Source organism: Protopterus annectens, chromosome 4.part0 (assembly GCF_019279795.1).
Source record: "Protopterus annectens isolate FY-2018-M chromosome 4.part0, PAN1.0, whole genome shotgun sequence".
NCBI classification, from domain to species: Eukaryota; Metazoa; Chordata; order Ceratodontiformes; family Protopteridae; genus Protopterus; species Protopterus annectens.
In genome coordinates this window covers 1,080,937,803-1,080,956,456 of record NC_056733.1, presented here as the reverse complement: position 1 = coordinate 1,080,956,456, position 18,654 = coordinate 1,080,937,803, and the positions used below count along the sequence as shown (strand labels likewise).

The 18,654-nt window shown below is 39.8% G+C and overlaps 1 protein-coding gene across 3 annotated transcripts in view; it reads right to left on the bottom strand.

The window, feature by feature from the left end:
* The window catches only part of TMCO6 (transmembrane and coiled-coil domains 6), a 518,761-nt gene that overhangs the window by 118,298 nt on the left and 381,809 nt on the right, over positions 1–18,654 (bottom strand). The window contains exon 9 of one of the 3 annotated variants that reach the window (XM_044069021.1): positions 3,856–3,928. The exons of the other annotated variants lie outside the window; for them this stretch is intronic. Coding sequence (XP_043924956.1) covers positions 3,856–3,928 — 73 coding nt within the window. The remainder of the gene's footprint in view (positions 1–3,855; positions 3,929–18,654) is intronic. 3 annotated transcript variants of the gene reach the window in all.

The window sequence follows — 18,654 nt, the reverse complement described above, 5'->3', positions numbered from 1 at the left end:
GGCCTGTTGTGATGCTAAGGAATCTTCCATGCGGCTAGACTGAGTGTTTTTAGCTGGCTGTGAAGAGTTTTGAAACTGTGCTGAGTCAGAAGAAGAGGCATTAGAGGCAGGGTCCATGGTGGGGAATGCGTCAGGCTCCTCAGGAGTGGGTACCAGTGTTGCCTTGGCCAGTCCGGAGCAATGAGGATCATCTTTGGTCTGTCTGCTTTGGTCTTTAATAGAACTTTGGGCAGCAGAGGAAGAGGAGGGAAGGCATAAACTGTCATTGATGTCCAACTGAAGGAAAGAGCGTCCACTCTCCAGGCCTTTGGATGGAAGATTCTTGAGCAGAATTTTGTCAATTGATGATTCTTGTGGGAGGCAGAGAGATCTATGTTTGGCCTTCCCCATTCTTGGATTATTTCTGTAAAAACTTTTGGATGCAATTTCCATTCGTGTGGATCTGTCATATTCCTGCTTAGGTTGTCTGCCAGCGTGTTTTCCTTGCCTGGTAAGTACTATGCTTGTAGTTCCATTTGTAAGTCCATGGCCATGTTCCAAAGTGACATGGCCAGTCTGCATAGGGGGTAAGAATGTGTTCCTCCCTGTTTGTTTATGTACCATATAACTGTGGTGTTGTCCGTTCTTATCAATAGTTGACCTGGTTGTAGAAGGTCCTTGAAAGCTATAATAGAACTTATTACTGCTAGCATTTCTTTTTGATTGATGTGAAGGTGCTTTTCTTTTTGGGACCATTTGCCTTGAATGCACCGGTCTGTCATGTGCGCCCCCCAGGCGTAGTCCGAGGCGTCTGTTGTGATGACTTGATTTGCTTGAGGCTTGCTGAATGGAAGACCTGTGTTTGTTTGACATGCTTGAGCCCACCACAGAAATTCCTTTTGCAGACATGGAATTAGTGGTATTATTGTCTGTGGCTGTGTTGAGACCATATGTTTTTCAGGTACCATTGTAGTTTCCTCATATGCAGTTTTGCACATGGGATTAGTAAGATGCAAGATGCCATGAATCCCAGAGCCTGCAGGATTTTCCTTGCAGTCAGCCTGGTGCAATTTGCTAGTGTTCTGAAGTATTGAATTAGTTGCCCCTGCTTCTCTGGCGTGAGGTAGGCCATCTGGGTGTTTGTATCCAAATTGGCACCCAGGAAAATTATCTTCCGAGAGGGTATTAGCCTTGATTTCTTTTTGCTGACTGTGTATCCCAGAGAGTTCAATAACATTATTACATAAGCCAGATGTTTCAGAAGAATGTGCTTGCTGTCCGCTTGGATCAGGCAGTCGTCCAAATAGGGGTATATTTGGATCCCTTGAAGTCTGCAGTAGGCAATTACTGATGCCAGGCATTTCATGAATACTCTGGGCGCAGTAGATAAGCCAAAGGGCAATGCAGAGAATTGATAATGAACCCATCTGTTATGACTGCAGCTGTATGCACGATGAACATCATATGTATCTTGCCATGAATTACTGCACCTCTCAAAGCTGCCTGTAGCAAAATAAGTACTCATTCTTAATTTTTTTATTCTTCTCTGCCCTCATGGGGGCAGACATCTTGATTCATGTGGACAGCTAAATCTGACCCATAATGCACTATGACAGCACAGATTCTGAGAACAAGAAGCCCTGCCATTTGTTTTCAGACTCGACTTCTATTCACTTAGAATGGAACATACAAAAAAACACTGCCAAGTTTGAGAGACTGCAGATCTTGTGTCATTAACTGGTCAGCACTACATTTTACAAATGTTGTTCCTACTGACGTACCACACATTCTCTGAAAGAAGCTTGCAAAAGTGCCAACAATTTACTGAGATAAAAAAAGACTTTTTACAAAGAGCAGTGCTGCAAGTTTTAGTCCCTGGCCAAGTTACTCCCCCCATCTCCCCTCCTTCAGTGAGCTAGGGCCTCACATTTTCAGCTTGGCTAGATACAACTAATCAGTCAACTTTGTATGACAACAGGCATCAAACAAATCACGGTCTAGTGTGCCACTGAAACTGTTTTGCCTCTTCACTTCTGAATAGCATTTCCTAGGAATTACTTCTAAAAAAAAAAAAAAAAAAAAAAAAACTGCACACACATCAATCCAGAGTTTATGCCAGTGTATCCATTTCTTAAAATGTGCACAGTAAAATATTTGATTGGAACTGCATGCTGGCTGATCAAGTGGTTATCTTTGCATAGTTATTCTGTTATAGCATAACCAGAACTATGGTATTTAATGCCAAACTTTACATAACAATGAAACAGTTCTCGGTATCTTCTTAATGATGTGACCCAGTACTTTCCCTGTCACTACTGCTTTATGTAGTTTGTCTAAGTTGTATACTTGTAGCGTATCTCTCATCCTCTCAACAACATACTCATGGAGAAAGCTTCCAAATTAGATACTTTTGAAAAGAGCAATAGTACTGATTTAGTAAGCCCACAAAATAAGACTATATGAATTTGCATTCATTTTCTGAAAAAAAGTCATCTTTAATTGCAATGAATGTCATTATTTGCTCATGAGAATCCAATACCTTTTTCAAGGGAGTAACACTACAAGCTAAAATTAGGGACACTTGTGTGGTACACTGATATGTGATCTGACACTCCCATTCATCTATTCACCGTTGCAACTACCCCAAATCAGACAGGCATATACATACTTCATGACACACATGTACTGAAACAGTACCGCAGCTGTAGCAGTAATACCATACACCAAACAGGGCACTCAAACAATGTACTGACAAACACAGGGCAATGTACATGTCTTAATCAAGCAATGATGAAATTCCTAGGGAAAACAATGGGAACAGTTTTACTCTTAATCCCTCCATTTCACAATGCATAACATTAATACCACACTTACAAAGGCACACCTCTCCTTCCCACAAACACACAGCCACCCATACCCACACACCATACTAGTCAACTCTGAGGCTTTTCCCACCCTTCTGCAAAACACTGCTGTAATGGCTTTGGCAAACAAAAACAATTGATGGATGTAAGCTCAGGACTCCCATCCCTACCTATTGCAGCCAGTCCACTGCACATACACATGTGTTCCCCCTCAGCAGGGCAGAAAGCAGGTGTCAGTACAGATTTGCTCTATAGTTGGTTTACACACACACACACACACACACACACACACACACACACACACACACACACACACACACACACACACAGAGAAAACACATGGTTAATGTGGGCAAATCCACAGCTGCAAATCTTGCTGTTCATTAAATTTTGACTAGCAGGCGCGTGCGCGCACACACAAATTATACATGTTAGTGAACATTGGGTCTCTGACTCCCTCTCCCAAAAGTAGTGCTGTGATGGTTAAGAGGTGCAAAAACTATTGACGTATGTCAGCTCGGACACCCCAGAGATGTTGCAGCAACCCCACTGCATTGACACCACTATCCCCCAAATCACTCCAGCTTTGCTTCACCAGTTCTGTTACTCCATATATGCAATGATTATTTACACACACACACACACACACACACACACACACACACACACACACACACAGATGTGGAGGCTTACAGTCTCATGTAAGGAGAGGTATTTTTGGATTTGCATACTCATTTTGGTGCATGGCATACACACAATATAGAAACCACATGTAAAATAATTTTCTGATGTGTACAACATAATACATTGCAAAAGTAGCACTTTTAAAAATAAGTCTTGTTACATGTCCCTTTCTCAACCATCCTGATGTCAGATTATGTACAGTGTCATGAAGGCTTACTCTTTGGGGGAGGGGGGTGCAGAAGCCAACTGTGCCATAATGTATGCTTGTGCTATAATGTACTACAGTTTCCACTTTATGTTGCTTATGGTTGTGTCTACTAGTACTTACTTGGAAATGTGATTTCCAGTGACGTCCCGACAGTACTTGTGAAATTACAAGACAAAGTCACAGAACAGACACTCTGAAAAAATATATTAATACTTGTTAATTCACTAAGAGTTTACAGTCTGTAAATATACTCATTTTTAGCAATTCTGCTCTTATGTCACATTCTCCTTTTATGCCCTACTGAGTTTGGATTTGTCAAAGGGAAAGAATGCCTGTTAAATCTGGTGGACTTCTTTGAGACAGTCAACAAGGCCTGGGATGACAGGAAATCTGTGGATTCAGCCTACATGGACTTAGCCAAGGCTTTTGACACTATCCCCCCCCACTCAGGCATCATTGACAAACTCACCCAGCTAGGTATCAACCCTTATATATTTAGATGGGTCGCTAACTGGCTCACTGATAGAACACATATAGTGAAAATAGGGGAGTCCACCTCCAACAGCAGACCTGTAACCAGAGGTGTTCCACAGGGATTAGTCCTGGGACCTCTACTGTTTGGAATCTACTTCTCCAAAGTACAAGCAAAAACTAAAGGTTTGTGGCTGACAAAGTTTGCTGATGACTGCAAACTGGGAGCGGTCATAGAATCTCCAAATGATGTCAACATCCTACAAGAGGGTCTTACACAAACAAATGACTGGTGCCAAAGGCATGGCCTTACACTCAATGCAAAAAAATGTATCATCATCCCTTTCGGTAAGAGCAATGTTCCTGCTAACTGCCACATCAATAGCAACACATTAAGTATGCTTTCAGTGGTGAGAGACCTGGGTACACAGGTTGATATTAACTTACCTTTGATCACCATGTTTCCACAGTGGTAAGAAGGGCATTCTGTACTGCTCATCTCATAACTAAGGGCATTGCCTCCAGAAAAAAAGTAGTTACAATCTCCCTGTACTCTTCCCTCATCAGGCCAATAATCGAGTACAACGCCCCTTTTGGTATGTGCCTTTCCAAGCACCTGCAGCAACTGGAGAGACCACAAATGTTACTCACAAAGGAAATTCAAGGTCTTCAGCATCTGTCCTAAGTGGATCTTCTGAAATCACGGTCACTTTATTCTGTTTCATACAGACTACTCACAAGCGATCTCTGCCTTGCATATAAGGCAATCTCTGACCCTGCTTTACTGGAAATGCTGCATACCTGCACGTCAAATGGTACACAGGTTACTCGATCTAAAGACCATAACCTGGTATGTGACATTAACAGAACCTGCTGGAGGGACAGATTTATCTCCCAGAGGTTAGCACATGTTTGGAACAGACTCCCACTTCATGTCAAACACAGCACCTCATTGGCCCTCTTCAAACGCAATCTGGATGATTAGATGGATAACGGCAAATTCACCCTGGGGGTACCACCTGTGTCCCTCTTGGACAGGGGCAATGGGTGCTGATCGTGGAAATAAGGGTAGAACTTGGCTAGGCTTGTAAGGGTCCTAGGACCATTAGCTAGGTATCTTCCTATGATCTAGAAAAAACATCTCCTTGAGATCACATCATAATGTTACCTGGCATGATGATATTGGGAATGCACCCTCATATATCACACCTATCAAACTATTAAAGCAAGAAATGTGGACAAATCTATCAATAATGGGGTACAAAGGTCCAAAAATAGGGGCACTTTTTAAATATTGCTCTTACAAACTTACAAAGTTGATAGCGTAAAAAGTTTTGCATTAGCATGAAGTTTCTGATGGGCATAATTCTGACTTCAACCCTCAATGATTTGCCAGAAAACCACAACTTTATGAGAAACAGACCAACAATATCAGGCAAAACTCTGGACAGCCTGTGAAAATCTGTACAGTTAACCGGTATGCTCAACATCAAAATTTAAAAAGATGACTTTCACAACTGCAAATAAAACATGGTTTAATTTTTGGGAAGTTGATATAAATATACAGAAATGCATTATAGATGTGTGTGTGTAAATTAAAATGTTATGTCTTACCATAATTTGGCATCAGTGTTGTCTTCCTTCATTCCACCTCATGATAGGGTCTTGGATCTCATATATATATATATATATATATATACATATATCTATATATATATATATACACACACACACACACACATATATATATATATATATATATATATATATACACACACACACACACACACACATGTATTAATTACAGTTATAGTAAAACTCATAAGAGGAAGGAAATACAGTACAGTAAAACAGTTACAGTAAGACATGTGAGAAGCAGGTAATACAGTACATTAAGGTACAAAAGGTATTATAGTACAGTCTTTGTGATAGAAAAGGCATTCTAGTACAGTCTTTTAATGTAGAGATGCAAAAGAGAGAGGGGGTTAAGGAAAAGGAGATTGTTTTATGCTCTGAAGTTAATTAATTGGCCATGTGTTAAAAAGGGCAATAGGATGGGGTAAAGTACAGTTAGATGATGTGATAGAGCTGTTAGAGAGACAGAAAGAGAGGAATATAAGAAGTTGGGAGGCAATATTATACATTGCTTAAGCAGGGAGGGAAGACACAGTACTAAAACTGTACAAGTTGCAAAGATGTGCACATATAAGAAAGGCTAGATCAGTATGGAGGAGGAGACAGAACAACAGAGAAAGAGAGAGAGAGGAAGTGTAAATGAAAGAGCAGAGAGAGCTACAAAGAAGAGAGAGTACAAACATAGTCAGTTTCATCTGGGATGGAAACAGGAACATATCCAGGATTTAACTTTTAGTGAGGATTTAAAGGAAGAAAGATTAGTTGCTGTTCTGATGTTAAGTGGTAGGGAGTTCCAAGCTTTAGCAACAAAGTAGGAGTACAGACTTTGGTTGGAAGAAGTGGAAGGTTTGGAAACAGTGAGGAGCTGTTTGTTTCCATACCTGAGACTTCTGTTTGGGATGTGCAGGTCAAGGAAATGACTGATGGCTGGACAAGATAAAGACTTGCGAATAATATGTGCAGTCATTAATTGGAAATAGGAGAGAAGGTTGGGAAGTTCAAGTCAGTTGATGGACTGTATAGTGCAGTGGTGTGCTAAGTGTTTAGCATTCAATGTAAACTTTGGGATTTTGTTATACCAGCTCTCTAACCTGGATTTTAAGGATGTTTGTAGGTTGTTCAGAATTGGGGTTCTTTAAAGTAGACAGGATAGGAGGTATGATCTGGCTAGTGTGATTTTAGAAGCAGTATTCAGAAAATGCTCATTCCTATATAATAAGCTATGTTTCTGGTGTGTTTCCTTGATGCAAATTTGAACATGTATATCAAGCTTTAGTCTGTCATCAATAGTCACACCTAGTAATTTGGTTTGGGGAACCATTTCAATTTTAGTTTTATTTAAATAAAATATTCGAATGGCGTTTTGTCAGGGGGTGAGTGATTTAAGAGTGAAAAGGAGGATCAGGGGTGAGTGATTTAAGAGTGAAAAGGAGGAGTTTAGTTTTGTTTGGGTTGAGTATGACTTGAGCTGTAGTGAGACATATTTCGATTGAGGTGAAAGCATGCTGCGTTTTTAGCTGTAGTTGTGTTAGCATTGAAGAGGAGCAGATGATGGTGGAGTCATCTGCGTACTGAATAAAAGTACCTTATCCAGAGGCTGTGTGAAAGTTATTAATAAATATATTAAACAGTAGAGGTCCAAGAATATCTCTCTGTGGGACACCAATTGGGTTAGGCAGCAGTGGTGAGGTATCCCCTTGCCATTTTACTGATTGCTGTCTCTTAGTGATGTAGCTGTGAAACCATTTAATAGCGGGGAATGAAAAGCCAAGGTTGGAGAGTTCAGAGAGAAGTCCTGAGTAAGAGACCATATAGGTCAAGAAATAAAGCTGATAAGTTTGCCAACGTCTCTTGCTTTACTTACATTATCAGTGAAAGACAACAGGGCTGTGGATGTACTGTGACCAGGTTGGAAGCCATGTTGGGTATTGGAGATCAGGTTATTATATAGGAGGTATTGCTGTAGTTGATGGTGAATACATTTTTCAAGAATTATGGATGGGGGAGAGTATGACAATAGGTCAGAAATCTGTTACTCCACTCAAATTGCCACCTTTATGCAGTGGGATTATGTAAGATCTTTTCCATAGGTCTGGAGCAAGGGATTCTGCTATAGATCTGTTAATAAGAATACTGGTAGAATAGGCTATGGCATCAGTAGCAAGTTTTAGGTATTCTGGTGGGACAGTATGTACAGATGATGAGCATAGTTTAAGCTTGAGTAGTACTTTTTTGATAAGATATAGGGACAGGTTTGAAAGAAAAAGGGGGGGGTGGACGTGGAAGAGAGTGAAAATGGATGAGATAATTTACAGTCAAGTAGGTTTGGTGGAGTTCTGGGAAAATTGGTTTAGGGGAGTCAGTATATGAGGGTGGGAGATGTGCAGCAAGGATTGGGGGTGAGTTTAGTTATGCATTCTAGGAAGTAATTGTTAAACCTGATAGCAGTTTGTTGTGGCACATTTTCTGGATAGGGGTTCAGGTTCTTTTTAGTTCATGGGATGAGGAAGGATGAGACAGAAGCCTAGAATTTTTTATGGGTTATGTGTGTAAATGTCTTGAGAAGTAGTGTGGAAGAGCTTTTTGTCATAACTGACTTGTTTTTTTACTCTGTTACAAAGATGTCTATATAGTTGTAAATCATTGTCATTTTTGTTCCTATTCCATATACTCTATGCTTGATCGCTTTCTTTCATGAGTAGTTTGCAGGATTTGGTCAGCCAAGGGGCAGGATTATGTTTAATATGTTTTGCTCGGAGTGGGGCAAGAGAATTTAAAATACTTAAGAATAGTGTGCTGGACTGCTTGACAGCTTCATTAAGGGGAAGACATTGAATGAAAGAGCAATTTATAGTGTTTAATGTTTGAATGAAACTATCCTGTGTGAATTTTTTAAGGTTATCTGCGGATTTAAATTTATAGTCTTTATATAACTGTAGGGAAGCCCTATCTATATAAGTTGCTGAATGGTCACTTAAAGAATCAGAGCATACCAGATAAGTAGTAGTTAGAAGGGCTAGAGACTAGTATCCAATCCAGGATGCATTGTTGAGCATTATTGTTGCTGTGCCTTGTTGAAGAATTCAGGAGTTGGGTAAAGCCAAAGAGATTTATGCTACTGGTCAGGCTGCTTGAGGAGAGAGAATACCAGTCTATATTAACATCACCTAGTATGACTGTTTCATTATGACAGAGTCTGAAACCCAAGCTAACATTTCATCAAGAACTGGAATGCTTTGACCTGGAAGTATGTATAAAACAATGATGCACACATTTTTGATGTATTAATTTTAAGGAAAAAGATGAGAATTTCTGCATTAGAAAAAATAGGAATGGAAGGGGTTAACAGTATAATTGTTTGGGTAAAGTAAGACAATTCTGCCTCATTTCTTGAGTGTTCTATCGCATCTAATTATGTCACAACCTGGAGGGAGGATTTCAGTATCTTTCACTTTAGGGGTTAGCCAGGTTTCAGCGGCAGCTGGGAAATCTGGTTTATAGTTGTTAATCCAGGTGTAGAAGTTGGAGATTTTATTTCTTATGCTCCTGAGGTTGTTGGTTATTACCATTAGAGTTTTAGGTTGTCGTTTGTGGTTGACAGTTTATGTGGGACCTGGGTTTGGGTGGATGTCTGGGAAATGAGGGATGACAGTAAAGGACAGATTCAGTATTTTAGGGAGCTGGGACGATGATTACTTTTGATTTATAGTTTATGCAGCATTTGATTATTTTAGGTTTATAGTATAGGAATGTGGAAGTGGGAAACAAGCTAGAGGAGATGTTGGAGTAGCTTGGGGGAAACAAGGAACTGAGTTATGAGTTAATGGTATTAGAGGCATGAAAGGTATATTCTCTTGGAGGTTTGCATGTGAAGAGATATACGAAGAGGTGAAAGAGGATAGTAAAGAAAAAGCAGGATGACATGACTTAGGTGTAATGAAACTGACTAGGATGTATGGGGGAAGAAATGTAGAAGGATGATACTAGATGCAGAAAGGAAGAGAATGAAATGACGTGGTTAGTAAGCTATGAGGTAGTGTTGTGCAAGTTAACTACTTACAGTAAACAGATATGACTGGACTGAGATGTAATGGGTGGGAACTTAGAGTAATAGGTGTAATAGGACTGTGCTGCAGGAGGTGGGGATTGATGAAGTATAAATGTAGAGATAGTAGAGGTAGGTGGGAAATGGGGGTAGGGTAGGGGAGCGGATGCTTGGGTTGAATGTAGTGGGAAGGCATGCAGGTGAGATTGCTAAGAAAAACAATCTGTGAAAACCAGGGTAATAATGCAAATTATAGAGAGGACTGCAGTTGACAGTACTTTGCAACAGTTGAGTCTTTCTAGTTTAGTTATCCTTATGTCCTAAATAAAAATGGGTGTATAATAATAACTGGGGAGATAGAGTTTTAACAGGTAAGTTATGTTAGGCACAGCAGTCCCGAAACTAGGAGATAAGCCAATTAATCAGGGATGTACTTAACCACTTCTGCTATATAGAAAGAGGAAAAAAGGGAAAACAGACCATCAAGGGGTGTGTATGCACACTGGGTCAGCACCAGTTCCAAGTTCAAGTTATAGTTAAGTACTGGTCTTGTGAGTTTACTTGCAATTTATTTATAGTGTAGACAGATTCAAATTTAAAGCATACTTTAGGGTACATGCAAGCAGTTGCACAGTCTTAAATTTTTGCCAGCAGCTGCCTCGTTTTTTCATCCAAGTAAATGAGAGGCTGTATCTTGAGCAGATGTATTTGAATGACTAGAAGTGGAGAAATAGTGTTTAATACATACAGAAAAATAAGAAAAGATGTGGCCAGCCAAACAGTGAATACAGAACAGAACTAAGAGTGAGATGGACAGGCTGCAGGAAGAAAGGTTATGAAGGATATAGAATTTTTTCAGGGAGTCTTTGACTTAGATTTGGAAGCTTATCATAGGAAAGTACCAAGGGATAGGTGGATAGAAGAGCAGGGGAGTGAAAAGATAGGGAGGGTAGGAGTTAGCAGGAAATGTAGTACTAGAATAGGAACAGTGTTTAACAGATGGTATAAAACAGTTTAAAAGGTATACCATTAAACATTTTTTGTTATATAGATAGTTGAAAAAACACTTGTTACAGTATGAGTTTGCTTGTGTCATTCATGAGATGCAAACAGAGATAAGGCAATGTGCTCACACCAATGGACAAACACTGGTGGCAAATAGTGACAGAATGGGGAGTAAACCAGCTTATCCAACTAAAGCTATATGGTGACCCTGCTCAGAACATGGCATTATAACAGGGAGTTATTAGAAAAGGAAGGCAGCTACAATGACATTCTGTTGGTAGACGCTGTTGCCTAAGTTCAGAAGCAGCATGAGGCCACACAACAAAACAGCTGAACATGGATGAATCCTACCATACCACTATCATATTTCAGCAAAAAAAGTTCTAACCTAGTAATTCAAAAAACATAGCACTAGAATAGCTAAAAACAGTGTGGAATAAGATAGCCTATAAGTTGCACTGCAATTTAGAATTAAAATGTATAATGTTAACATGAGAGCAGGAAATCTGTGATATGCCGTCACTATACGAGTTTGAGTTGGAGCATATGGAAGGAGTGACTACAGTTATATTAGCCCACTCTAAGTAATAATCCAATGAACTACTGATAAGACACATCATTCTATACTTTTAGAGAGGGTTTGCATCAACAATTGTAATAAACGGCAACAGTAAACACCATCACACTATGAAAAATTACATCAAGCTACTGAATTTAGAACAAGCAGGTTGGTACATCAAATGCTGAAACGGGGATCAAACACTAGTATGGGGTCCAATAAACATACAGAAATACAGGAATATCATTCATAAAACACAGCTGTACAGAATGGATAAAAATCACTATATCAACAGTACAGATAGCTCTTGAACTAGAAAAAGCATATTGGTACAGCAAGTGTAGAAATAAGAGGAACAAGTTGAAAAATAAAAGTAAAAAGAACAATCATGGAAAATTACGGTACTAGTAATACAGGAAGCAAATATAGTGTATACATACACAATAGGGCTGACTAGTGTGAACACAACAATAATAGTATGGCAAGGGGAAGCAACCATGCAGCGGAAGGATAGGAAAGATTAAAGATGGCGAATCTACCTATGATTTTAAGGAAGCAAAGGATTATGGGAGCATTACATGGCAGAAGAACACAGTTGAGAGTGCTAAGAAAAACAATCTGTGAAAACCAAGGTAAGAATGCAAATTATAGAGAGGAGTGCATACTCATGGGCAACTAATAACCCCACTATTAACTGGGAATCCCATACGACACCAAATGTACAGGCACAGAGAGTCCTGGATTTTGTAAACACAAACTCCCTGAACCATAGAGTCAATACCACAACCAGGGGTGCATACATACTGGATCTGGTCACCACTAATATGGGAGAGTGCTGCACACCCCCGGGTTCCTATCAGCATTTTGAATGTTGAAAACGCCAAATTTAATTTCATCGAACTGAAATGTTCTAAATCTCAGAACAGCGAACTGAAGGTACATCGATTTCTTTCCCAGGGAAAAAAAATTGGTGGGCCGTCATTGGAGTTTGCTATTTCCTCCACTGTGGTGCGGTCTCGGAGTTAGTATATTTAAGTAGGGGGGTGGGGGGACACAGCCACCCACGTTGGGGGGAGTGCGGAGCAAAGCCCCCCACTTCTGTCAGTGTTTAAAGTATTAAAAAACATTTTTTTGCAAGGAACACCGATTTCTTTCCCTGGGAAAGAAATCGATGTTCCGTCAGTTCGCTCTTTTGAGATTTCGAACATTTCAGTTCAATGAAATTGCATTTGGCGTTTTCAGCATTCAATATGCTGATATAGACCCCACACCCCCTACTGTAATGTCTTCCCTGGTAAGGTCAGACTACAAAATGGTCTCCTTTGAAGTAAAACTAAAACCTGGACCCCCAGCTAAACCTGGAATATTCAGGGACTACTCTAGGGCTAACCTCTTGCTAGTAAGTGATAACCTGGCAAAATTGCAAGCCCCTATAAATGCTGAGAACACTGCTGCCTATACAGAACTTTTCACAGAAACCCTATACAAGCATGTTAATAGCTGTACAGAAGAGCTGTACCCACCAGGAAGAAGTACAGAACTAACTCAAAAAACAATTTACCCCAATGGAACCACAAAATCAATGGGATATATAAAAGAAGGAAGAAAATCATGGCAAAAATTAGGAGGTGCAACACCCAGCAGGACAAAAGCACTCTCAAACTAAAACATCTCAGAGGACAAATAAAGACTACCAAAGCCAAATTTGAGGTGAATCTGGCTTCCCAGGCCAAGAACAACCACAAGGCATTCTTTAGCTATGTCTGCAACCCCAGAGGAAATACATCACTAGAGAAAAGGTCCTTAATGCTCTCTCTAAGGCCAAGAACACTGCATCAATGGGCCCAGACAATATCCCTGGATATCTTCTAAATAGCATGAAACATAACCTATCAGGGCCTCTGGAATTGCTATTTAACTACAGCCTGCAAACGGGCTTCATGCCGCATGAATGGAGGACAGCAACAGTCATCACGCTGCACAAAGGTGGGCCATCTACAGGCTCTGGAAACTACAGGCCCATAAGTCTCACTAGTCAGTCATGGAAGGAATGATCATAGAAATGATCAACAGTGATATAGTAAACCTCCAAACACTGGACCCAACCCAGTTTGGGTTCATCAAGGGCAGATCATGCCTACTCACCTTGGTGGACCTCTTTGAGGAGGTCACCAAAGCAATGGATGAGGGCAAAATGGTTCACACTACCTACCTTGACCTGGCCAAAGCATCTGACAAAATACCCTACTCAGGGATTGTTGACAAACTCAAAAGGTTAGGTACAAACTCATATGTCACCCGGTGGATAGCCAACTGGCTCACAGACAGGACCCAGGAAGTTCAAATTGGGGAGTCCACCTCTACAGAGAGGCCAGTCACAAGTGCAGTCACTCAGGAATCAGTCCTTGGACTGCTTCTTTTTGGCATTTACTTCTCTGAAGTCAAGGCCAATGTCAGTGATCTCTGGCCGACTAAATTTGCAGATGATGGCATATTAGGAGCTGTCACTGAATCCCACACTGACACAAATGTTCTCCAGGAGGGGCTGACACAGAAAAACAACTGGTGTCAGAGCCATGGATTAAAACTAAATGCCAAGAAATGCATAATAGTGTTCTTCAGGAAGTCATCCACCCCTGGTAACTATCATATTAACAACACACCCCTTAGACTTGACCCAGTAATCGGGGAATTAGGGGACACACACAGATAGTAATCTTACCATCATGTGTCTACAGTAGTGAGGAAATCCTTCTATGCTCTGCAACTCATAAACAAAGGTATGGCATCTAACTCCAAGGAAGTCATTGTTCCACTGTATTTGGCATTCATCAGAGCTATCATTGAGTACAATGCCTGCTTTGGTATGTACCTAACCAGGCATATCCAACAACTGGAACATCCACAGAGGTTCCTCACTGAAAGAGTACAGGGCTAATGTAAAATGTCCTATACAGACTGCCTTAAGGCTCTATCCCTGTATTCTGTCTCCTACAGGCTTTGAGGGGAGATCTATGCCTGACATACAGGACATTGTCCAAACCCACTCTGATGGACCTCCTGCATATTCACAAAACAAACAGCACCAGAATTACCCATTCTAAAGACTTAAACCTCACCTGTGATATAAACAGGACCTGCTGGAGAAACAGGTATGTATCTCAGAGATTACCCCATCTCTGGAACAGGCTCCCCATCCATGCGAAGCAGAGTTCCTCCCTAACCCAATTCAAGTGCAACCTGCACATCATTGGATGGGGAATGGGAAATTCATCCCTGGTTTGACACCTATGTCTCTAATGGACACAGGCAACCTGTAAATGGGTCATCTCCCAGGCCCCTGCTTGTAAATGTTTAATCTCCCAAGCCCCTGCTTACACTTATCAAGGGTATCAGAACCTGTCAGATATTTGGGATGCTTAGCTAGGCTTAAAAAGGTCCCTGTGGTCGTTAGCCTAGTAAACATCTATGAACCTAATTTACATATCTTTTCCCAAAGTCCAATAACTGGGCTAGACCAGATAGAAATTATATTTAACAGGGGCACGCGCATTTAGTTGAAAGCTTCCGTTCACATTTATTAACTATTTCACACCATGCACAGATAAAAATTAAGATTAAAAATGCAGGGTAATGAAGTAAAAATGAGACACTCAAGATTTCCCCACCTACCTGTTAAAAAGAGGAACATAAGGAATGGATAGTGAAAAGATTTTGAGTGTTATTAAGGAAGCTAGAAATATCTTCAGAAATTATACCTTCTGAGTGGGATAAAATGAAAAGGAAGCTTAAAAATATGGTAGAAATAAACCAGAAAGAGATATGGCTAAGAATTAATAGGAATTACTTAGAGGGTCTGACGAAGGTTAAAGTACTACAGAATAAGGGGAATCTCACTGAATAAGAGGAGACACAGATGCAGAGTGCTAAGGAGAAAATGAGAGAGTATCTGGGGAATATGCATGGGTTTAGAAAGACTGCTGTTAAGCAAATATTTTGGTAACTCCACAACATAAAAACTTTTAGCATAATGGATTAGGCAAAAGAAAGGTTAGGGAGCCTATAACAAGAAAATAATCACAGATCCTGCAGAGGTATTAAAGATATGACAAAATTTGTATAACAATTGTATAAAGCAGAAAAATGTGGAAATGCAGAGACAGCACATATGGAAATATTTATAGAAGACTTAATTATGCCAAGGTTAGAGATGGATAAGGCTCAATAAATAACAGTTAAGATAAGAGTACATGAGATAAAAATGGTGATGTATAATCAATCTTCCGGAATGTCTCCAGGAACAGATGATATTCCTGTGGAGGTTTGTAAGTTAGGAGGGAAGAAAGTCAAATAACTGGAAGATGTTGTTTAACAATATTTTAAAAGGAGGGGAAGCATCAACATCTTCAAAGAAAGTTGTGGTGGCTGCATTACCTAGAAACTGTAAAGAGACATCAGACCCGGTTTCATATAGACCCATTTCAATTTTAAACAATGATTACAAAGTGTTTATGTCTATACTAATTAAATGAATGGCAAAGATGAAACAAACGTGATAGATATGGATTAATGTGGTTTTGTGGAAAGGAGGTAAACATTTTACAACATTAACAGAACAATGATGATCCAGAGGGAAGCAAAATGTAAGAAAATATTACTGTTGTTAGTGGATCTCGATGCACACAAAGCATTCAACAGAGTAAGCTGGGAATTTATGAGTACGGCAATGGAAGCATTTGCATTCCTTCAAACAATAATAAGATTAATTTGAAGGATGTCTGAAGGATCAGAGGCAAAAATTAAGGTGGAATGTTTCCTCTCTCATAAGCTGTTTTGAACAGAGGAAGCAGGCAGGGGCGTCCTCCTTTCCCTTTGTTACCTGCTTTATATTTAGAGACACTGGCAAAGAAAATAAGGGAATCAGTAATGCCAGGATATACTTCATGTTGTAATCAAGAAAAGTTGGCTTTATTTGCACATATTATTTTGTACCTGATAAATCCACTAAAGGACACCTCAGTGTTATGGAATAAGACAGTTTCAAGCTTTTTCAAGAAACAAAATTAATGAAGATAAGACAAAGGCTACAGCCATAAATTATATACTCACACATAAATTAGTTCAGCAATGCCAACATTTATGTAGACAGGATAAAATGAAGTAATTAGGAGTATGGATTAAAAAAAATTCTGTTTACGGTAGTTAAAGATACAGTATGTGGGAAGAGACCAATCAAAAGATAATACAACCCCCCCCAGAAACTGGAGACTGTTCTTAATGCATATAGGTTCATAGGTTAGTACTAGGCTAACTGCCCTTGTGGGCCATTTTAAGCCTAGCCAACTGCCCCATCGAAGAATCATTATAAAAGCATTAGCAAAGGGACCTACTGCAGCAGTCAGCATAAAAAAGATAATAAAGTACATATATCAGGGAAATATAGCACATGTGCACACTGCAAACCAAACAGCTGTAAAATAACATACAACCCTCAAACTGATTTGAAACTCCCAAGCAGTACAATGCATGAATAGTCTGAACTCAAACAATAACACTAATAATATAATAATTCTACTAATAATTAATAATATAAACAGCACTGAGGGAGTTCAAATAATGGCAGTAAATGCACTTTATTTCAAATTGCTATGAGCAGCGAGTCTTAGCTTATTTGTGCGACTGATTAGCACATGCCACGAATTTTTGATCATTTTTGCTGTGTACGTGGTGTGCCTTTCATATTGATATGACATATAGTAGTGCATTAGCAAAGGCAGCCACTGAAGCTGTCTGACTGCAAGGGGTCATTAAGAAGACATATATCTAGATTATAAAACACATTTGCAGAGTGGATACTGGGATGTGTAAAACAGCATACAACCCACACAGGGGTCAAACACCCCACCCTGTAAAGTAACACAGTACATATCAGAACTAGAATAAAGCCATTTGCTTAACTGTATTGTGGGTATATACATATGTGTGTGTGTTGATTATTTTTTGGGCTAAGTTGAAGGCTGGAAATGGAAATAAAGAACGGAGATTAAAGGAGGAAGCACACAAAGTAACAGCAAAGGAAAACTAAGGAGGAATGACCTGGATGAAGATGGGTTCGGAGCACATCTTACAGCTGAACTCAACAATGCTACCTGACTCGCAACTTATTTTTTGTTAAGACAGTGTCAAACTTCATGACAGAATGTACATTCTAATGACAGACCTGTTTCATTCCAGGGTAAAGGAACACCTGACTGGAAGACAAGATGGTTTCACCTCCATGGCTTTGAAACCATCCCTGTATCACTCACATTCTCCAAAGCAAAACATTAGCCAGGTTTGCTAGTGAATCACACATAGGGAAGTTGTCAGTAAAACAAATACAAGGATAAAGGAACACAGGAAATCAATAAAAGAGAAATATTAATGTGTATTTATCCATCCTTTATTGACTGGGTTGGCCCCACCAAGGTAGCAGCCACTTTCAGGAGGGAGACCCAAGGTGGTACCCTATACTACCAGGGTAAATTTGACCAGGGCATTGAGGGACTTCAGATATACATTTTGATAGGTGCCATGGGATTTTTTTACATCCACCTGAGCTACTACCAACACAAGCAGATGGAGCTTCGGTTTAACATTTCATCTGAAGGGCAGAACACTCAGGAATTCAGCACCCCTTTATATTGTACTACTGCATCAAAAATTGATCTGCCTGCTGCAGGAATAGAACCCACAACCTTCTGCACAAAAGTCATGTCTGCTACTTTTTTACATCACTGACACTGTAAAATAGTATACACCTGAACATAGCTGAACGCATGCCTGTGTCTCTCATACCCCGTGAACTACAGCTTGCCACTGAAGCACTCAAAGGAAAGGCATTAAAAAAATAAAGAAAAAGAAAACACATTGCAGGGGAATAGCATACAGTTGTATGATAAAAACATAATATTGCAAAGCATCATCCCACCCTCAGAAAATTAGAACCCTTCACCCAGTATACTCAGAATGAAACAATCATATCATGAATATATTGAGGCATAGAGGCCTTCACAAGAAAGTATTAACTTTTTACATTTCACTACTGAGTTGCTGACATGCACTTACTCTAAGCTCACCTGTACAACTGATGGCAAGATCTTAGCCTGTTCAAAGGATTTTTCTTCATTTTTGCAATAAGACGGGAACTATTCTTTCCTTGTGG